Source organism: Ciconia boyciana, chromosome 16 (assembly GCF_034638445.1).
Source record: "Ciconia boyciana chromosome 16, ASM3463844v1, whole genome shotgun sequence".
Taxonomy (NCBI): Eukaryota; Metazoa; Chordata; class Aves; order Ciconiiformes; family Ciconiidae; genus Ciconia; species Ciconia boyciana.
This window is the reverse complement of record NC_132949.1, coordinates 12,837,964-12,855,175: the sequence shown is the minus strand read 5'-3', so window position 1 is coordinate 12,855,175 and position 17,212 is coordinate 12,837,964. Positions and strand designations below refer to the sequence as shown.

Below are 17,212 nucleotides of genomic sequence, written 5' to 3'. Positions count from 1 at the left end.
ACAGGGGAGATTCCTGAAGTACACATAACACTTGTCTGAGATAAGCTCCCTCAAGCTTAGCTTTGTCCCAAAAACTAAGGGCAATTCCAGATTTGAGCCTCCGCAACTCTGATAGTAGGAAGGAATTTGATTGTTTGTTTTTTTTTTAATCTATTTCTTTAGCTATAGTAAAGGAATTGACATAATTCACCAACAGAAAACCAAGAGCAAAAGCAAAAAGAATCCCCAAATCTATCAAAGTCAGACATTTCTTTGCACATGCTTCCTCCTGGGAGAGGAGAAAAATGCGTGTAAGCCCAAACTGAAGTTAGCTGTGGTCTTTAATGCATTGCTGGAAAGCACATGGACGCTCACTTGAGAGGAAGACCCACCCTCCCTTCCTGCTTTATCCTTCTCTTGGGGAGGATTCATCTTCTCCAAAGGCACGGTATTGTCTGGACTTTGCCTTGTGTGTCCCGCCTACCCCTGAGCTAAGCCAACCTCCCTCAGTTAGGCACTTACACAATGCAATACCAGAAGTGCCAAGACATAAGTGCTAGTATGAAAGGAGCCACCCTTTGAATTCAAGCAGTGTCTTCCAGCTGCTGGAGATGAGATACCAAAAGGTGTGAGCTTGGCCATAGCATCATACCAGTGCCACAGTGCTCTGAGACTCTGTCATGCAGCAGGGTGTCATTACAGACCCCAGTACACGCTGTAGGGGGTGGGATGGGAGGGCTCATGGACAGTTAGTGCTTGTGCCAGCCTCCATCTCCTGGTTTCTTGCCATGGATGCTCTCACCAGCAGTGCAGAGGAGTTTTTGCTAATTGAAAGTGCCCCAGAAAAGCCTGAGACCCTGATTTATGAAGGGCAGTGCAATTAGCCTCATAAACAATTCAAGAACGTAAATCAGGAAAGGGCTGGCTGGCAGCAGACAGTGAAACATTAATGATCTTACAGCTGCTCAAAGGTAAATATTTCATTAGCTCCACCAAGTATCATTCTGACAATTATGTTAAACTGATGTTCACAGGTGTCACCCTGCAACTTAATACAACACTGGGACCATGTCTGTGCAAGCAGAACTAAATCCCCACCCGAGCGACTGGGCAGTCGGGGTCTGTCAGCTCCTAAAGAAGTGCATACGCCTGTGAGCCTGGACACACATGGGTGTGTGTGCACGGTATGACAGCAGAAAGGCAAGAACAGGAGTTCAAATTTATAGAAGTACAACATTTGTACTTCTGTAAAGAAACCAGCACTCCCTGAGCTGCCATGGGATCTCCCTGAGTGCCAAGGGCAGGAAAGCAGCTCTTCACATTGAACTCATGAACACTAAAGAAGTCCAAGCATGGGAGGACCAAATGTCTCAAGATCATGTGGTTCTCCTACAGAGAAGGAACTAGATTTACAGTGCAGAACCCTTGCTCTTCTGGTTACTAAGTTGCATAACTTGAAAGGAGGAGGGCCCTGATCATTTTCTCAGTTGCTTATTCCTCCAGATCAACCATGCTGATCACTGGTACTGCTGTTCATCACTTGCCCTGCCTCAGGCACTTTTATTCCTTGTTCTCCAGCCATATTGACCCTGAACCTGCCAGGTGTTCAGCATGGTGCTCACCCCCACAAGATCCTGGCTGAAGATTCTGGGTATCCTGCACAAAATGTTGATTTTTTGCATTGCATCCATCCAAAATATATTTAGAAAAACAGAGACAGACAGACAGAGGAGCTGACACAATAGCACATAAGGAAGTAGCAGTGAAATGTAGGATGCACAAAAGAGGAATGCAGAGGCATGTGGAAGAAACTTCATTAGATAAGCACTATTAGAAGTGTGCCAGGGCTGAAAAGCCATGGGGTACAGTCAGGAGTGATTGACAGAAATGGTTTTGCCAGGACTCTCAGCTAAAAGAAAGTAGAACTTGAATTGTGGTACAGGATATCCAACCGGACACTGCAGAGATACCAGGGAGTCTGCAGCAGTAACACCACTGGGAAATGAGGCACAAAAACCTGTGTGCTCTTCAGAAGAGGCAGAAAGAAGGGTGTAAGTGGCACTGAGTGCCAGGTGGGGAGAAAATTCAGTTTGACAACTTGGATAGAACAAAATCTGCTCAAATAAATAAAAAATGCTAGCCCAGATTTTAAAAAAAATTCTGCCCAAAATCCATGGGTGAAATAATTATGGGGAAGACGTTAGAAAGGAGGTTACTGTAGGACTTGAAGATTGCTGCAAACCTGCACAGTGGGACACAGGTTTCAGTAGAAATCTTTGTAATGTTCTCAGTCATATACCACTGAGAAGTGCGTCATTGTGGGAGAGTTTAACTCCCACCTCCAGACCAAAGAAATAATACCACTGCTAATAGGAAAGCCCAGTTATTTCTGGATGCAACAGCTGACACATTTCTCCATCAGTCAGGAGGCCCACCAGAGGTTATACTGCCTGGGACTGGGGCTTGGTTGCATAATGCAGACCTTCCAAAAAGACTCCAGCTAGAATATAGGTGTAACTTGACTTCAGAGAACAAAAAGAAAGATAAACTAGGGAGACAGGCTGGGACATCAATGGACTAAAGGGCTCAGAATCTGAATGTTGGAAAACCTGGAATTTCCTCAAATATTGAGGCTAAAACTATCAAACCAAACCAAACTGAAGGTCTTGGCTGTGACAAATCTCCCATGATACTCTCCAAAATCAAGGTTTGTCCCTATTTTAGATGTGTGACTCTTTGCCTCATACAAAAAGTCTGGAATCCTTGGAGGAGTGACTGCTCTTTGGTTGGGAAGTTGCAACTATATTTGTAGAAGACTCTTGAGGGATGCTTTGCTGCTGCCTTTCCCTGTATCTCCAGACAGAAGCAGTGGGAAGTTTCACAGGCTGGCTCTGCACAGACCAGCACCACCAGCCATCCCAGGGGCTACAGAGCTGCAGGACTTAGGCTGGGGGGCAACTACCTGCCCTTTCCAGCCATGGGCAGACAGTGCTGTTTTCCTTTTTTGTCAGTGAAGAACATATTGCTCTGCTTAGATCGGAGCGATCCAGCTTCAACACCTGCCAACTACCTGTGGGCAAAGCCTCACAGGGTCCACAGGCTATCTGCAGAGGATATGTTGATGTTGAGCTTTATGATAGAGTTTATGTTGGCTTTTCAGGGCTGGCACAAAGCACTGTCTAGGGTTACTGACAGTCTCCTGAAGGACAGGGTGATCTCCCATGTGATCTCATAGATGTCAAGTGACAGCCATAATGCTGTACAATCACTCTCTTGCATATCTGATGGCATCACAACAACTTGACTAACCCCTCACTACAACTCTCCCACCCATAAGTCATGAGAACAGCAAGCGTTGATCAGAACCCATACATATCTACCTGAATCCTCTGATAGACAAGCCCACTCCAAACCATGTTAGGCAAGTGGAGAGTGAAGGCAAGTGGAGAGGTAAGTGGAGTCATTAGTCCAGCTCCTAGCGCTGCCCTCTGCCACAGCAGAGAGACTGAGGACAAAAAAGAAAGGACAGTAAGGTAGGTGTGACAGGAAGGCTCCTCTTCCACCTTAGCTCCTCCAGCCATGTCACACATGAAGTCCTCTGGGGTCATTCCTGTACCTCTTAGATGCTCATCAAGGAGGACAACCCACACACAGCAAGTAGCCTCAGAAGAGAGAGGACATCAGCTAACTCTGTGCTGCATGGTTCTGCCAGTGCCATGCACTGAAATGATGCAATGAGGGCAGTCAGAAACCTGGAAACTTGGAATAAGAACCTCTAAGATCCACAATGACCAACGCCAAGGCAGCAGTGGGATGCTTCAGAGATGGAGGTAGTTGGTACCTGACTGTAGCCTGCCCATCAAGAGCCCTTTCAACTTCCCTGCCCTGCTTCCTGATCACTGAATATATTAATATTTAAGTAGGATTTAATAGAAAAACTTGTTCTGCTGAGCTGTGCAACCTGGATGCCATACGCACTGTCTATGATCTCAGGCAGCCTGCAGCACTTCAGTTTGCTTAATGCTGCACTTAACCTACAGCATGGACACATCTCCACACCTTTCTTGCATCCTCCAGTCATCACAAAGACTAATTCCTTGCAGAGTTCCCCAAAGACCCTTCCTATAAGGGCCACAGAACTGCTTGCTACAAGGAAGATGGGATGTACAGGTACCGGAATTTTGAGTGCAGGCTGCCTATGTGACCAGTACAGGCATCTGGCACATTGCCCCGGGAACGACTGGGATTTCAGGTCCCTCTGGCAAGCATGATGTAGACAGCAGAACTGCATCCTGCCCATGGAACTTGCTGAGAAATGCTTTCTCAGTAGGAAAAGCTGTGGATCCAGGGAGGAGAGGTGTGAAATGAAAGGAAGTGCCACAGAGGCTGCATTACTGCAGTTGGGAGACATTGGGTAGAAAGCCATGGATTTGAGAACTAATATTTATCTTACTGCCTTTTCAGAGGGGTCATTCCGAGCATTGGGGCACCGCCCTGTGACTGGCAGCAGTTGAACATCTTGTGTGGGGGTTGTTTTAGAAAGCAACAGTTATCCGCAGAAGTGATTTAACACTAGAAGATAGAGGTGTTGGCACAGCTGACAAATCAGGGACAGATTTGGGGAGAGAGCTGCAAAAGACCATCCGCATATATTAGAGTTATTTTTCTGAGAAGGATTTGATGAGATGTGAACTACATTATTTGCTAATGTTGCAGTACAGAGCCTTGTCCCAAGCCCAGGAGAGTCAGAAGGAATCTTTCCATTAACTTCTCTGATTGTAAGTGAGATTGTGACAGATGTACTCCCTTTTCCTTCCTCCACAAATATTTTAAATCAAGCAGAAAGAGTAGTTAGATTTGTCCTTTTATGGAGGAGGGCATCGTTCCTTCTTAGGTACGCTCATATAAACAGCCACACGGGAGTCTTTTCAGGTACCTGCAACAAGTAAGATGGTGTGAGGGTAATAAAGCTTCAGAGAAGAGGAAGTGAGGCAAGACCCACTAAATTCCCAAGCTACACATACATGGCTGACGTGCGAGAAGGAACAGGGACTGCACCAATGATAAAATCTGTTTGCAGCCAACAATAAAAACTGTCTTCAGATCTTCAACATAAGCCAAACCTTCCTGCCGTCTTTCAATCTAGAAAAAAGCTCTTGCTGAAAGCCACCAGAAAACACCCCTGGCATATCCCAGAAGGTGGGAATACCCTGGAGATAAGAGCGTTGTGAAGGAGAAGCCAAGCTGCCTCATGTAGAGAAACCCTGCTGAAAGAAATGGGAAGGCAGCCCTGCAGATGCTTCCTCAACCCTTTGCTCTGGCCGAGCAGAGCTTGAGATAAGACAATAAGAGACAGCTGGCTAAGCCTTTTAGGATTTAGTTGCCTAAAACAGAACACTAATCAACCAGGTTTTCAGAGACTTGACCAATATCTTCTGCTGGTAAATGCTGCCACTTCCCCTAGGCAGGGTCTTGCAAGGTCTCTGAAAGCTACACATCTGGATGTCAGATGAGCTATTCATTACATGCTCAAGGACTGATTCATGAGAAGTTAATCATGACTTCCCCAGTATCACCTTTATTCTCACATGTTTGTAAGCTGAGCTGGTAGTTTTCCATGACAAGGTTGCAAGAGTTACTTACAGCTTTGCAGAGCCTGTGTGTCACTGCTCTTCATGGAGGCTGTGGGCAGTGGTCAGCTGTGGAGTTTACTGCTCCTGGTGATAACACCAGGAATAAAGTAGCGAACCTTTGTTTCAGTACATTTTTATGTAATTTTAAAGTCAGCAAAGTCAACTGGGCAGCAAAGAAAGGAAGCTGATAATGATGAAAGCAGAGCATAGACTGAGTTGCAATATTTGGGGAGGGGTCCAACAAGAGGGGAAGAAAAGTTTACTGATTATGGCACATTCTTAATGGAGTATTGCTTCCAGCTCCTCACCTCTGTTTACACTTCCATAGAGTGTGATAGGATCAGCAATCATGAAATGGGGGAAGCTCAACACGTAGAATGTCCTTATAAAGATTTCATTCTTCACAGTGTCAAAAGCAACGAGTTGCATTACTTTCTGGAGGCCAATTTAATTGTTGTCAATACCAGTTGCAAATTGGCTTTAACATTTTAAATTGATGTTTTCTGTAAACTGCTCTGATTAATGGAAGAAAACATTGTGTTTCTGCCTTTCATCTGAAGATCTAATGCATTTTACAAACAATAATTGATCTAGCAAGACACATAGAGGCAAACAGGGAGAAGCAAACCTGCTACAGAAATTATTTTACCCTTCCACAGCACCCAGTAGAGCTGCAGAATGGTACAGGACAGAACAGCGGGTTGGATAGTGGGCTTAGTTGTTTTTTTCCGCCAGGGAACTCCTGAGCAGCTTAAAACTAAAATAACTTCAACTGCAGGCAGAATTGTTTTGATTGTAAAATGCCACCATGGTGTCAAATTTGAGTTCTGGAAAATCCCAAACCTGCTGGCCTGAACCTCAGCCCACTTCATCTCAAAGTGCATGTGGCCTTGAAGGTGCTGATAGTCAATCCCAGTTGGACACCAAGTTCCCAGAGCATCTAAGCACAGGCTCTCCTGCATGCTTGCTCACAGGCAACCTCTAAAACTCCTACTCAAGTGTACGGTTACATGGGACACAGCTCAGTGGTTACAAATTCAGCACTGCCTAAACAGGGTAATCCCTCTCAGCCCTGCTCCTGATTGCACTCCTACATTTCACCTCTTCCTGAGCTGATTTTGCTGGGTTGATGAGTTAAACCAGCTGATGGAAGAATGTGACAGCACCAGTCAGCACAGAGAGCAGTGGCCATGGCAGAGGATGTGAGAAGAAGAGGATTGAGACCTCTGCTTCAGCGGCAGAAGAGGCATTAGGCTGACTCAGCTGCCTGTGAAACTGGAGCTTGAGAGGAAGAATGGGCAAGCTTGCAGATTCAAATCAAGACACAAGCCAGGGCTCAAATCAAAACCTACCCAGGAGCATGACTACCCTTGCCTATTGCATCCTCAAGCCCCAGGTGACTTGCTGTCCTCCCATTGCTGGGGCTGGGGCTGAGCTTTGTGTTGCCAACCCCCAACCCCCAGCTCTGTTTCCCAGGTGCTCCCAGAGGACCTGAGCCTGGGTAGCTGTTGAGCGCTGAGACGGCATGGCAACAACTTCAGCTCAGACACCCAGTGCTTCCAGGGAAAGGAGTATCTCCCAGTCCTGCCCTTTCTCACAGCACTCCAAATTCTCCAGAATACCTGTGCTAGACACCTGCTCTAATGACCCTCTGCTCCCGATCCTTTCCCAGATCTGGAGGGGGAGGACAGAGCACAGGGTGAAGAGAACCACCTGGCTTAAACATTGTTCCTTCCTGTCACCCACAATGCAGACTTTTTAGCACGAGCAACACAGGACAAGGGCATGAACCGGCCTCCCCCCTTAGGTGTTATGCTCCAAAACTGTTTCCATCTCTGCTTTTGTATGTTTTGAGAACAGTATTTCTTTGCCATTCCCAATCAAGCTGTACAGATTCAGGAATTGGGAAAGCATCCAAATGTATAAGGTTGGACCTCCTACACACACACAGTCTCCATCCTCTGTAACTCCTTATCACTGCTCCTCGTCAGTGTTACTGTGACTCTCTTGCATCCATCAGTCCCACTTTCTGGGACCCGACAATCCCATCAGCCCTGTGATTTGCTCTTAAAGCCAGCAGCTGTTACAAATATCGAAGCCCAGGTCTGGGAAGGAGGCCCATGTGCTCCCACTCCTTTGTGTGTGCAGCAAGGAGGCGGCATGGGGAGCTGATGCTGCTGCATGGTGAGATCCGGGGCATCACTCAGCATGTTGCAGCGCATGCCCATAGCCACTCTGTCCCCTGCAACGTGCAGGTCCCTGGCTGTTTACACACCTGCATTAGAATCCCAAACTTTTTCCACATTAATGCCTCTTCTGCACTGGAGCACGGTGCCAGAAAATCCCGCTTCAGTTAATTTCCCCATTCTCCATGTGTTTTGTTGTATTGTTTTCAGCAGGTTGAGTTTCACTGTGAGGCTTTCTTTCAGAGTAAATGTATATGCTTAATCTTCTCTCCTGCTCACAACTTGCATTAGTGTCTCTTAAAAAAAAAATGCTGTTACCATAGTAACCTACAGTTTCTAGATATCGCTGTGGATGATAAGCGCTGCCGTGCCTGGCCTTGTGGCTCTGGGACTGCACTCTGTCGAATGAATGCTAAATTCCACCAAAACACTTTTAGCAGGTACCTGATATTTATCCTGTAGCTCTGGATGTTGCTACTCTGTCATGGCTATGTGGTTCCTGTGAGTATCAAGACATTATACTTATATGTGTGTAAACACACACACACACTCCACTTACCCATTTTTTTCCCCGCAAGAGTCAGACTTTTTTTTTCCTTTTTTTTTTTTTTAATTTTTCAAATTTGTCACTTGTTAGCTGTTTTGACGCATGAAACCCTGACATCAGTCATGGGAGGTATTTGGACGTGAGACACAAGAAACTGTTGAAAATGTTGCTTTTTATTCTCCAGTAAATTCACTGGTAAATATATTTGCAGTGGGGATATTTTGTTGTCTCATGTGTCTTGTTAGTGGGGCATAGTTTTCCCAAAGGTTCTTTTTCACAGGTTACCCTAAAACTTTACAGCTCAATAAAACACTCAGGAGACCAGAATAAATCAATAACTAGAGGCAGAAGTAGGTGCAGCCCAAGTCTCACTGAGGGAAGAAGGAGGCTATGTGGCTCAGGAGAGCGCTGGGGATCACAGGCTGTACTTGTTAGTATTAGTGGGCAGCATGTGTTAAAACCTTACGGTTGCTCACGATTGAATATTCCCACAGCACCAGTTCCTAACCTCAGGCAGCAACAGAAGAGAGAGGTTGGATGTCCAAAACAGTAAGAGTAAGGAAGGATAAGCAAAGAAATATTTAACAGTTAAAAAGATCCATTTTGAACCATGGATCAAAAGCTCATGGATCCATGAGCTTAAGCTCAAGCTCATTGCATTGTAGCTCATTCACCTGACTTTCCACTCCCATCCCTTCTGTGTTTCTTGGATCACAAGTACTTTGGGACAACGTCTTTGCTTTCCAATGCAAGTGTAAAAGATCTCACTTGCTGTTGGGTTACAGGATTGAAGGAGTCAGGTCTGTGCCCATGTGAAGATGCAGGAGAAAGCATCCCTGCGCATTCAGAGGACTAAAGCACACGCTACAGTACACATGCCCTCTGAGAGGTGCTACCCTGAAAGGAAAGTGGCGGTCCCAGGGCAAAACTGCTCTCTCAGTACCTGGGCAAAGTGCATAAATTACTCAGGGACAGATATTTACAAGGCTTTAGGCATTTATTTTGAAGTCAAGGGAAGACGGTAATCCAAGTACCTTTCGAAGTAAGGCCCTTAGCCTCTCTGTGCTCCATTTCCCCACCTGTAAAATGGAGACTGGCAATGCCACAGAGAGTGGGAATTAAAGGGCATCAGCTGCTCTGGTACTAGGGGTGACTGAATACCTATGATGTCTAACACTGTACAGGCTAACTTAGGTCCTAAATAAGTGAGGAACCTAGATCCTTCACACCAAAGAAGATAGCAGCTAGTGTCCTGTCTTAGCTATCCTGCACCAATTCCAGCAGCATCCACCTCTCCTCACTCTCTGCTGGACTGATCCTCCCTTTTGGCAATGGTATTTTGAATGCCAGGACACTGAGTAACTCTTAGCCTCAACATGTTCTGAGACAGAAAAATCTGACATTTTCTGGTGGCTCAGAAAACGTATTAACCCATTTGGGATTTTCCTGAGAGGGAAAGCTGTGGGAAGCATTGGGGCTTACTGTAACAGGGGTGTGCTTGGAGGAAAAAGCAGATGGAGTGGCATTGAATTGCCTTATCTTCTACAGATCCTAGATGTTTCAAAGCTGGTCTTGTTTCTTTCTTTTCAAATGTCAGTGAACAGCAACAGGAGTACAGAGAAAAGAAAAAACCTGTTCCTGGAGCTCTCTGGGTGTTTTCCAAGTGGTTTCCCTAATTCTTCACCTGCCTGCACCTTAACTAGTTTCTTACAACAGAGCACAGGGGCTGTAAAATGCTACTGCGGGGACTGGGGGATCATTTTACACCTGCTTTGTATTCCCCTGAACAGCTGTAAATGACAACACAAACTGTGAAGCAGCAGGGAATTTGAATGCCTTCAACATACATTTCTACACTGATCCTTGGTAAATTAATTTGAATAGTTGCTGGGGATTTTGGGGAGAAGCTAGAGAATTCAATGAATGAATAAAGGAAGCAATTTGAAGCAGAAACCAGATGGAGACTTGGGGGGAAAGGACAGAGGGGAAAGGGATAAAGATGGACAGGGAGAAGGCATATATAACCTGGAGGAAATCTGACAAGCCGACCACCCTGGCTCACCCTGGTCTTTAGAGAAGGGCCAGAGCCCATGCTGAGCCCGTAGCCCAGGGAGAGCAGGGCCAAGTGCAGTGATCTCCTCCCCATGCAATGATTAGGATGGAAGTACTCCCCATGCTGCTCTGCCTATATTTGGCTAGAGAAGTTAGCTACAATTTCCATAAAGATTAAAGGCCTCTCCTGCATTTGTTCATATTCAGAACAAGCTCAGAATATGCCTCTGGGTGGAAGGCACTGCTGAAAACAGCGCTTTGAATACGTACATCTCTGGAACATCCTGACTCAAATGGCTTATTAAAAACCTTCCCCAGATATATCAGGCTAATCAGAGTGCTAGCCTGTGTTGTTTGCTGCATTCAAAGTGGTAATCCTGTCAATAAGCTGTTCTTCACACCTGCAGGTACCCCTGTCCCTAGTGCAGGTGAACAGCAGCAGATTTTTCACACTGGAAAATTATGTCAATTTACCCCTGCAGTCAGCTCTTCACTGGCACATCTGGAGCTGGTTTCAGACCAGCATATTCTGTTGGTGAGGCAATTTGATATCCTGAGAATTAAGAGGCCGAAAGAATATAAAACTAGGCCACAGTCTTTTCTCCAGCACATACAAAAAAAGAGTCTTGTCATTGCTCTTACAGCCTCCTGATCCTGGAGGTAGTCAGAGGCAGCATAACTGCAGGCACAGATTTTACCTACCTGCCTCATGCTCAAGTAGGTGACATCTGGGGACCCTTCACTGCTGAAAGCATTGACCAGTGGCAGCAAGGACATCCTTGTCCTGAACATATTTGGAGAGATTCTCCTCCCACATAGCTTCCCACATCAGTCTAATGGTCCTGAGTATCCCCTCTCTCACAGGTTGGGAATTGTACTGTCAAGGTGAATTGTATGAAAAAGAGCCAGTGTGGAAGAGCCAGAATGAGACTGAGACAATAAAGAATCAATTCAGACCATGTGCTGTCCTGGAGCACTATAGATTTTTACCAGCTGTGAGTCTGGGACATAAGCCTCCCCGACCCATAAGGAGTCACCTAAACCAAGCCCATGTCCCATCACTATGATAGTACAACACTGATTTACGCCAGCCAAAGATCTGTTTCAAATTCTTACTTGAAGTCTTTTGTGGTTTGGTCTTGGTTTGGAAAACAGTAATGAGATGGCTCCCTGCATAACTATTAGTCCTGAGCTGGCTACCCTTCTATCACCAAAGCAGTCAGACAACTCCCATCTGACAATTTCTGTGGGGACTGAACCTTGCAGGTACTTTGCTCAGCCACATTTTGGGATGAAAGCAAACCAACCCCTGGAATCTCTCTTTCAGAAGGCCTTCAAATATCCGAAGATGGTATTGGAGGTAGTCATCTGAGCTGAGAATCTAGTCTTAATTTTTCCACTAATGCTAATGTCCATCAGCATCACTCTCACAGGAACTGTCCTCATCTTTTCTGACACATCATTTGACTGTGGACATTGCAGGAGGATTGCCTCTGGCTCAAACTCTGTGTCTTGTGCCAAATGCAGCACCTTCCTGTATGGGAGCAAATTGCTGCTTATGTATGATGTTTTCCAAGCCTGCAGGAATTATTGACCTTTCTCCCATCTATCCTCGTTCTTGCTTATGTTTGCTGGCCATCCACTGAACAAATGAATGGCACTGACCTTCACAGCAGATGTCAGGACAGATAACATGGCCAAGGAGAAAAGACAGGGGAAATATTGCTAGAGTTTTCCTTCTAACACCCTTAAAGGTGCTACTGTGATGGAGACATTAAGAATGCCAATAGATAGCTAGATGAGATGGATTTCCTGTAATCTCAGTTTCATCATATTTTACCTGTTACTCACAATAGCAAACAGTGAACTAACAAGAGGTCTGTGTGGGTTGGAGGAGTGTTCCTCTCCACAGAGAGTGCTGTAGCTCATACTAATTAGGTGGTGCACAGCTGGAGAGGTGTGCTCTGACCCAAGCAATCTGTAGGCACAGCTTTCAGCTTTTCTTATCTGCAAAGAGCCTACCACCACCAAAACAGCAGCACTATATAAAAACAATGAACACAAATGTCAGTGGAAGTGAGGGTGGGTAGAAGGGGAGGTGAACTGTCCCCTGCCATACCAAAAAAGCATGAGCTTGATTCTCAGAGGAAAGCAAAAGGGGCAATAATCTCTGGAGAGATGCTCTTTAGACACTCGGGATGCTCAAGCTCGGCAGAATCCAGTGTGGGAAATGTATTCTGCTTCTGTATAGCTGCCTCCCACACCACCTGGGGAAGGTGGCCATTGTAAAGTAGTAGGCTGAAGCCTTCTTGAAAACCAGCTGCCTTGTCTGAAGAATGACAATTGTCTCCATGTCCAGGACAGAGAGACCTACTTCTCTTTTTCCCTTAAACAAGCATTAGTTAGTCCTAGGTTCTTCTATCTCAAAGCTCAACAGAGAAGTACAGACTAAACCTAACACCAGGCCCTCCTGTCCCACTGCAGAGCTTAGAGAGTTCTGAAACTACCTGCTGTGAAGTGCATGGACAAATACATTGAGGACTTTGCCTTGGTCTTGAACTTTCCTTCAGGCATCTGCAACAGCTGGAGACAGTGTCCATGGCTTGGTGGACTACCAGAGGAAGTTGTATGTTCCCATCCTGTGATGTCCTGCTGTGACCATTTGAGGGCTACCTGAGTGCTTGCAGGAAGGGTAGCAGCTGGCATGTGGGAGATGGACTCCTCTCCATACTTGCATCAGGAAACACCACGCAGCAACCAGCAAGTTATGTGCCGGAGGCACGTCCTCAGCAGCACCTGCACATGCTGCTTGGTTTGGACTTTACCGCCTCAGACACAGACCACCTCAATTTGTCATTGTCACCTACAATCATTTTGTCCACTGACACCAAACAAGCCTAATGGAAAAATGAAGCTATGATTTATTTAGCAAGACTTAAGGGCACCCTTCTAGTTACAAGTTTGAAAACAAAAGTTCCAAGTAAAACAAATATAAAACTCAGTCTCAGCCTACATGTAACAACTATAGTCCTTTCTGGTTGCTTAACCTCTCATACTCTGGAGTCCTGAGACAAACCACAGCCAGCAGACCTGAGGCTTTTCAGATCCCACTGCTGTGGTCTTCTCAAGCCAATTTGCAGCACCAGTGAGCAGTGCTTTGCCTGGATCCTGCTACTACATATTACTGCCTCTATTTTTTCCCCCAGCTGTCCTCCATTCCCTTCTTTTTATTTGCTTTCTTCCCCTCCTCCCCAAAAAGCAAGTATTGATGGTGACCCCTCTTCTCCTTCCATACTGGGGCTTACCAGCTTTATTCTAGTTTAACATGCTATAACCCATTCTTGTTTTCCAACTTTTTCTTCCCTCCCAACCTAAAAGATTTTAGCATTCACTTATACAATTTCCTGATTACTGCAATAATCTGAAGATTAGTTTAGTAACAGAGTATAGTTACAATGGAGCATTGCCCTATTCTGCAAATGAAACAGTATAAAAAAACATTAACTGTATAGCTGTTTTATGAGCTCATGATCTTTTGTAAGTGATTAGCTTTCTGTCTCATATGATATATGAGGAGATGTTAATAACGGTCACAACTGAGCCAGGAACAAGTTCTTTTGGGCAAGCTACAAGAGCAAGTTTTCCCTTCCCAGCTTTGGCGAGGGCTCGGTGTGACATTCAGTCCAACTGGCTGCCCCAAGGCAGAAGCGATCAATTATCCCTACAGCTGCCAATGGCTGTGGAAGGCTGTGCTCAAGTAAAGTCCCTCTCCTTTGTAGCTGGGTTTGTGAATATCTTCTTTTCGTGGGCTCCTGTTGCCTGTGGCTTGCCTGTTTCAGCCATAACTGAACTGTAATGGCTTTTCTCCTTCACACAATATGGGCAAACATACAGACAAGCAGAGGCTGAATGAACAGACCGTCACCTTTAACAGCATGCCTTTTCCTTCCCAGACATTTTGCCTTGCTCATCTCATGTCCCAGTCCTCAGCAAGGACCAAGTAGACTCCTTACCGGGTGCTGTCACTTTGTAGTGTGACCATTTGTACTAGCACCCCACTCATGATACCTGTGCTCTGGTCCTTGCTTCCTTGTGTGCCTACTACTAATGTAGTAGTAAGTCTTAAAAATGTCCATTGGAGCCATCAGCTACTGACAGACACCAGAGAAGAATACTGCAATTATAAATTCCCCTCACAAACCTTCCCGTTTGCCTTTTCTCAGACTTGACAGTGCCTAAACATGACACCTAATTCAGACTTCCAGTATGCAGCTGGTCTCTTCTGCTGCAAGCAAAGAATTTCTTCTGCATCTTCGTTCAGGATTTGCCTGCCCTAACTGACCAATGGGAGCCAATGCGAAGAGAGTGGGTGTCTTCCAAAAGGGATCCATCTCATCGTAAGGCTTATGTCAGAGTTGTTCTCTGATGGTGCCTATACCTGTTCACTGGCCATAAACCCTTATTTATTTCTTGTCTTTCTATCCTGGGGCAGAATCACATATCCTCTCGAGAGCCAGTCCCAAACCCTAGATATGCAAAAGTGCCTTCCTCTTCCAGACAACTCATCTCATCTCATGTACCGTTCTCCAGCCCAACATTTTATTTCATGGGTATAACTCTCTAGCTTACAAAATTACAGGGTTCACTGGCCTCTGAGTGAAAATCAGAGAGTAAAGAAATCCTTCTTCATTCTCAGGGAAATTATTTTGTTCCCAGCAGCAGGGGAGGCTTCCAGAGAACACAGTAACCTGGTCCTGTCTCCATAGGGTGATGCACATTGTAGCAAAACCCTTCTAATAGTCACCGCAACAAGGCAATGGAAACCAAAGAGTCACTGCCCTCAGTATTGGGCCCTTTCCACGAAAAGCAGAGCACATCAAGCCCTGCAGGTTGTGGAGCAGTCTGAGCTCCTGCTAGCTTCTTTCAGAAGCTTCCCCAGCAGGGACCATCAGCAAAATGTCCTCTGATCGCCAGGTGACAAAGGCCAGGAGATACCACCCAGAAACTTCTATGTGAAGCTGAATAGCTTGTGACTGAATGAGGGCATATCTTTGACGCACACATCCAGCTGCAACTGAGAGATGGCAAGTGAAGGCAAGTCTACCACATCCCACTTAACAAAACTGGTCAGCAGCCATGGAAACATTGTTTTGGCAATTATCAATATATGAAGCATTAAATAAAACAGAACAATATCTTTACCTAAGACACTGGCATCCTTGTGCCACTGGGGAAATCAAGGCAAAGAGCAGTCAAATGACTTGACCAAATTCACCCAGCCAGCAGTAGCTGGAAAATAAAATTGTGTGTCCCAATTCCCAGGCCAATGCTCCTGGAGGACCTCAGGCCAGTGTCTTTAAGCTCTTGGGATACCCTCTAGGTCACCTTTCACTTTCCTTTTGGCACATGCTCATAGTTCACCTGAATGAATAAGGTGGCCCCAATTATGTGGTTTTCTTTCTTCTCAGCTGCTGTGTGCAAAGAGCCGAATTATGCTTTGTAGCACGTGTGTTTTGTTGGAAATACACAATGTTCTAAGCATTTTGGTATAAGCTGAATTTATACCTCACTGATTCTGAATTTTTAAAATGCCTAGAGAGAACAGCCACGCTGTTCAGCAAAAACCTTAAAGAATCATCACCACTGATCCTTGCACTCCTCTGCTCTATCTGATTGCCTTTGAAAGTCATTTATTATCCTAATTTTAGGTTTACAAAATCCACTGCTGTAAAGTGTGATGTTCTGCTGACTTCTAACATAAAACTGGTACAACCACCTCTGAAGAAAGAAAGCAGGAAAGTAGCACTTACCTGGGTTGCTTTTGGAGGTGCGCACAGGGGTGTAATGGTTTTTGGAAGATGTCCTGACTGGGGTGTTTTCTTTGGGGGAGGTATCTATGGCCGAGATATTCTCTCTTTCACAGTGTGCTATTGGGATTGGTCCCTGCTGCCTTAAGATGTCAGCCAGAGCCCTGGGGAGAGAGAAATAGGGGAAAAAAACGTATTTTCACACAGTAGCTAGAATGGCATTCAGTATTTTCACTTCCACAGTCACTGTGCGAATCCAGCAGTAGTTGGATTTCTACCATAAACAGAAAAAAACAACCATAACAAAAAAAAAAAAGGCTTAAAAGCTCAGTTTGTTTTTGTGTGTCTGCTGCATGTATTTACAGGCTTGCCTGGCTATTGTTTAGTTTTTCATATGCTTCCAGTAATTCACTTCACCCCAGGGTTATGTTATCTCTCCATCGTTTTCCTTGCTGTCAGTGACAGTGCAGACAAACTGTTCTCCATAGCATAAAGCACTGCCTTCATAAATACTCACCACTGAACACACCAGAGCCCTAAGAGTCAGGCACTGTGATCTTCTAAAGGTTACACCAAAACTGCCCTGCCCAAGTCAAACTTCCTTAAGATTGAATCAGATTAGGAGTCTGGTCACCAAACTCCTTAAAACCCTGTTTTTTCTGCAAGAAGCTCTAGGCAGTAGGTTTCTTAAAGGAGAACCAGCAGTCCAGAAGAAAAGGATTAAACAATTTTCATGGGTTAACATCAACACAGTCATTACCGTACCTTTAGCTTTTTGTCCATTAGAGATTTCTCTAACAGTACTGAGGTCTCTCTGCTATTCCCCAAGAAAAAGAAATGTCACACAGTTCAGTTGCATCCAGTGTTTTCCCCTTGGATGAGTGGATACTCAAAGATTTTTTTCCTCTGTGAATATCATGGACACAGTGGAACAATTATAGCGTGAAATGCACTGATTTTCTTAGTGCAGCCACAAGCTATCTCTTGAGCCATAGGAAAAGGAGGAAG

General features: G+C 45.3%; 1 protein-coding gene across 1 annotated transcript in view; it reads right to left on the bottom strand.

Annotated features, from left to right (window-relative positions):
* Nucleotides 1–17,212, bottom strand: part of SHISA6 (shisa family member 6) — a 251,470-nt gene that overhangs the window by 218,949 nt on the left and 15,309 nt on the right. The window contains exon 2 of the mRNA XM_072881134.1: nt 16,208–16,368. Within this exon, the coding sequence (XP_072737235.1) occupies nt 16,208–16,368 (161 nt within the window). The remainder of the gene's footprint in view (nt 1–16,207; nt 16,369–17,212) is intronic.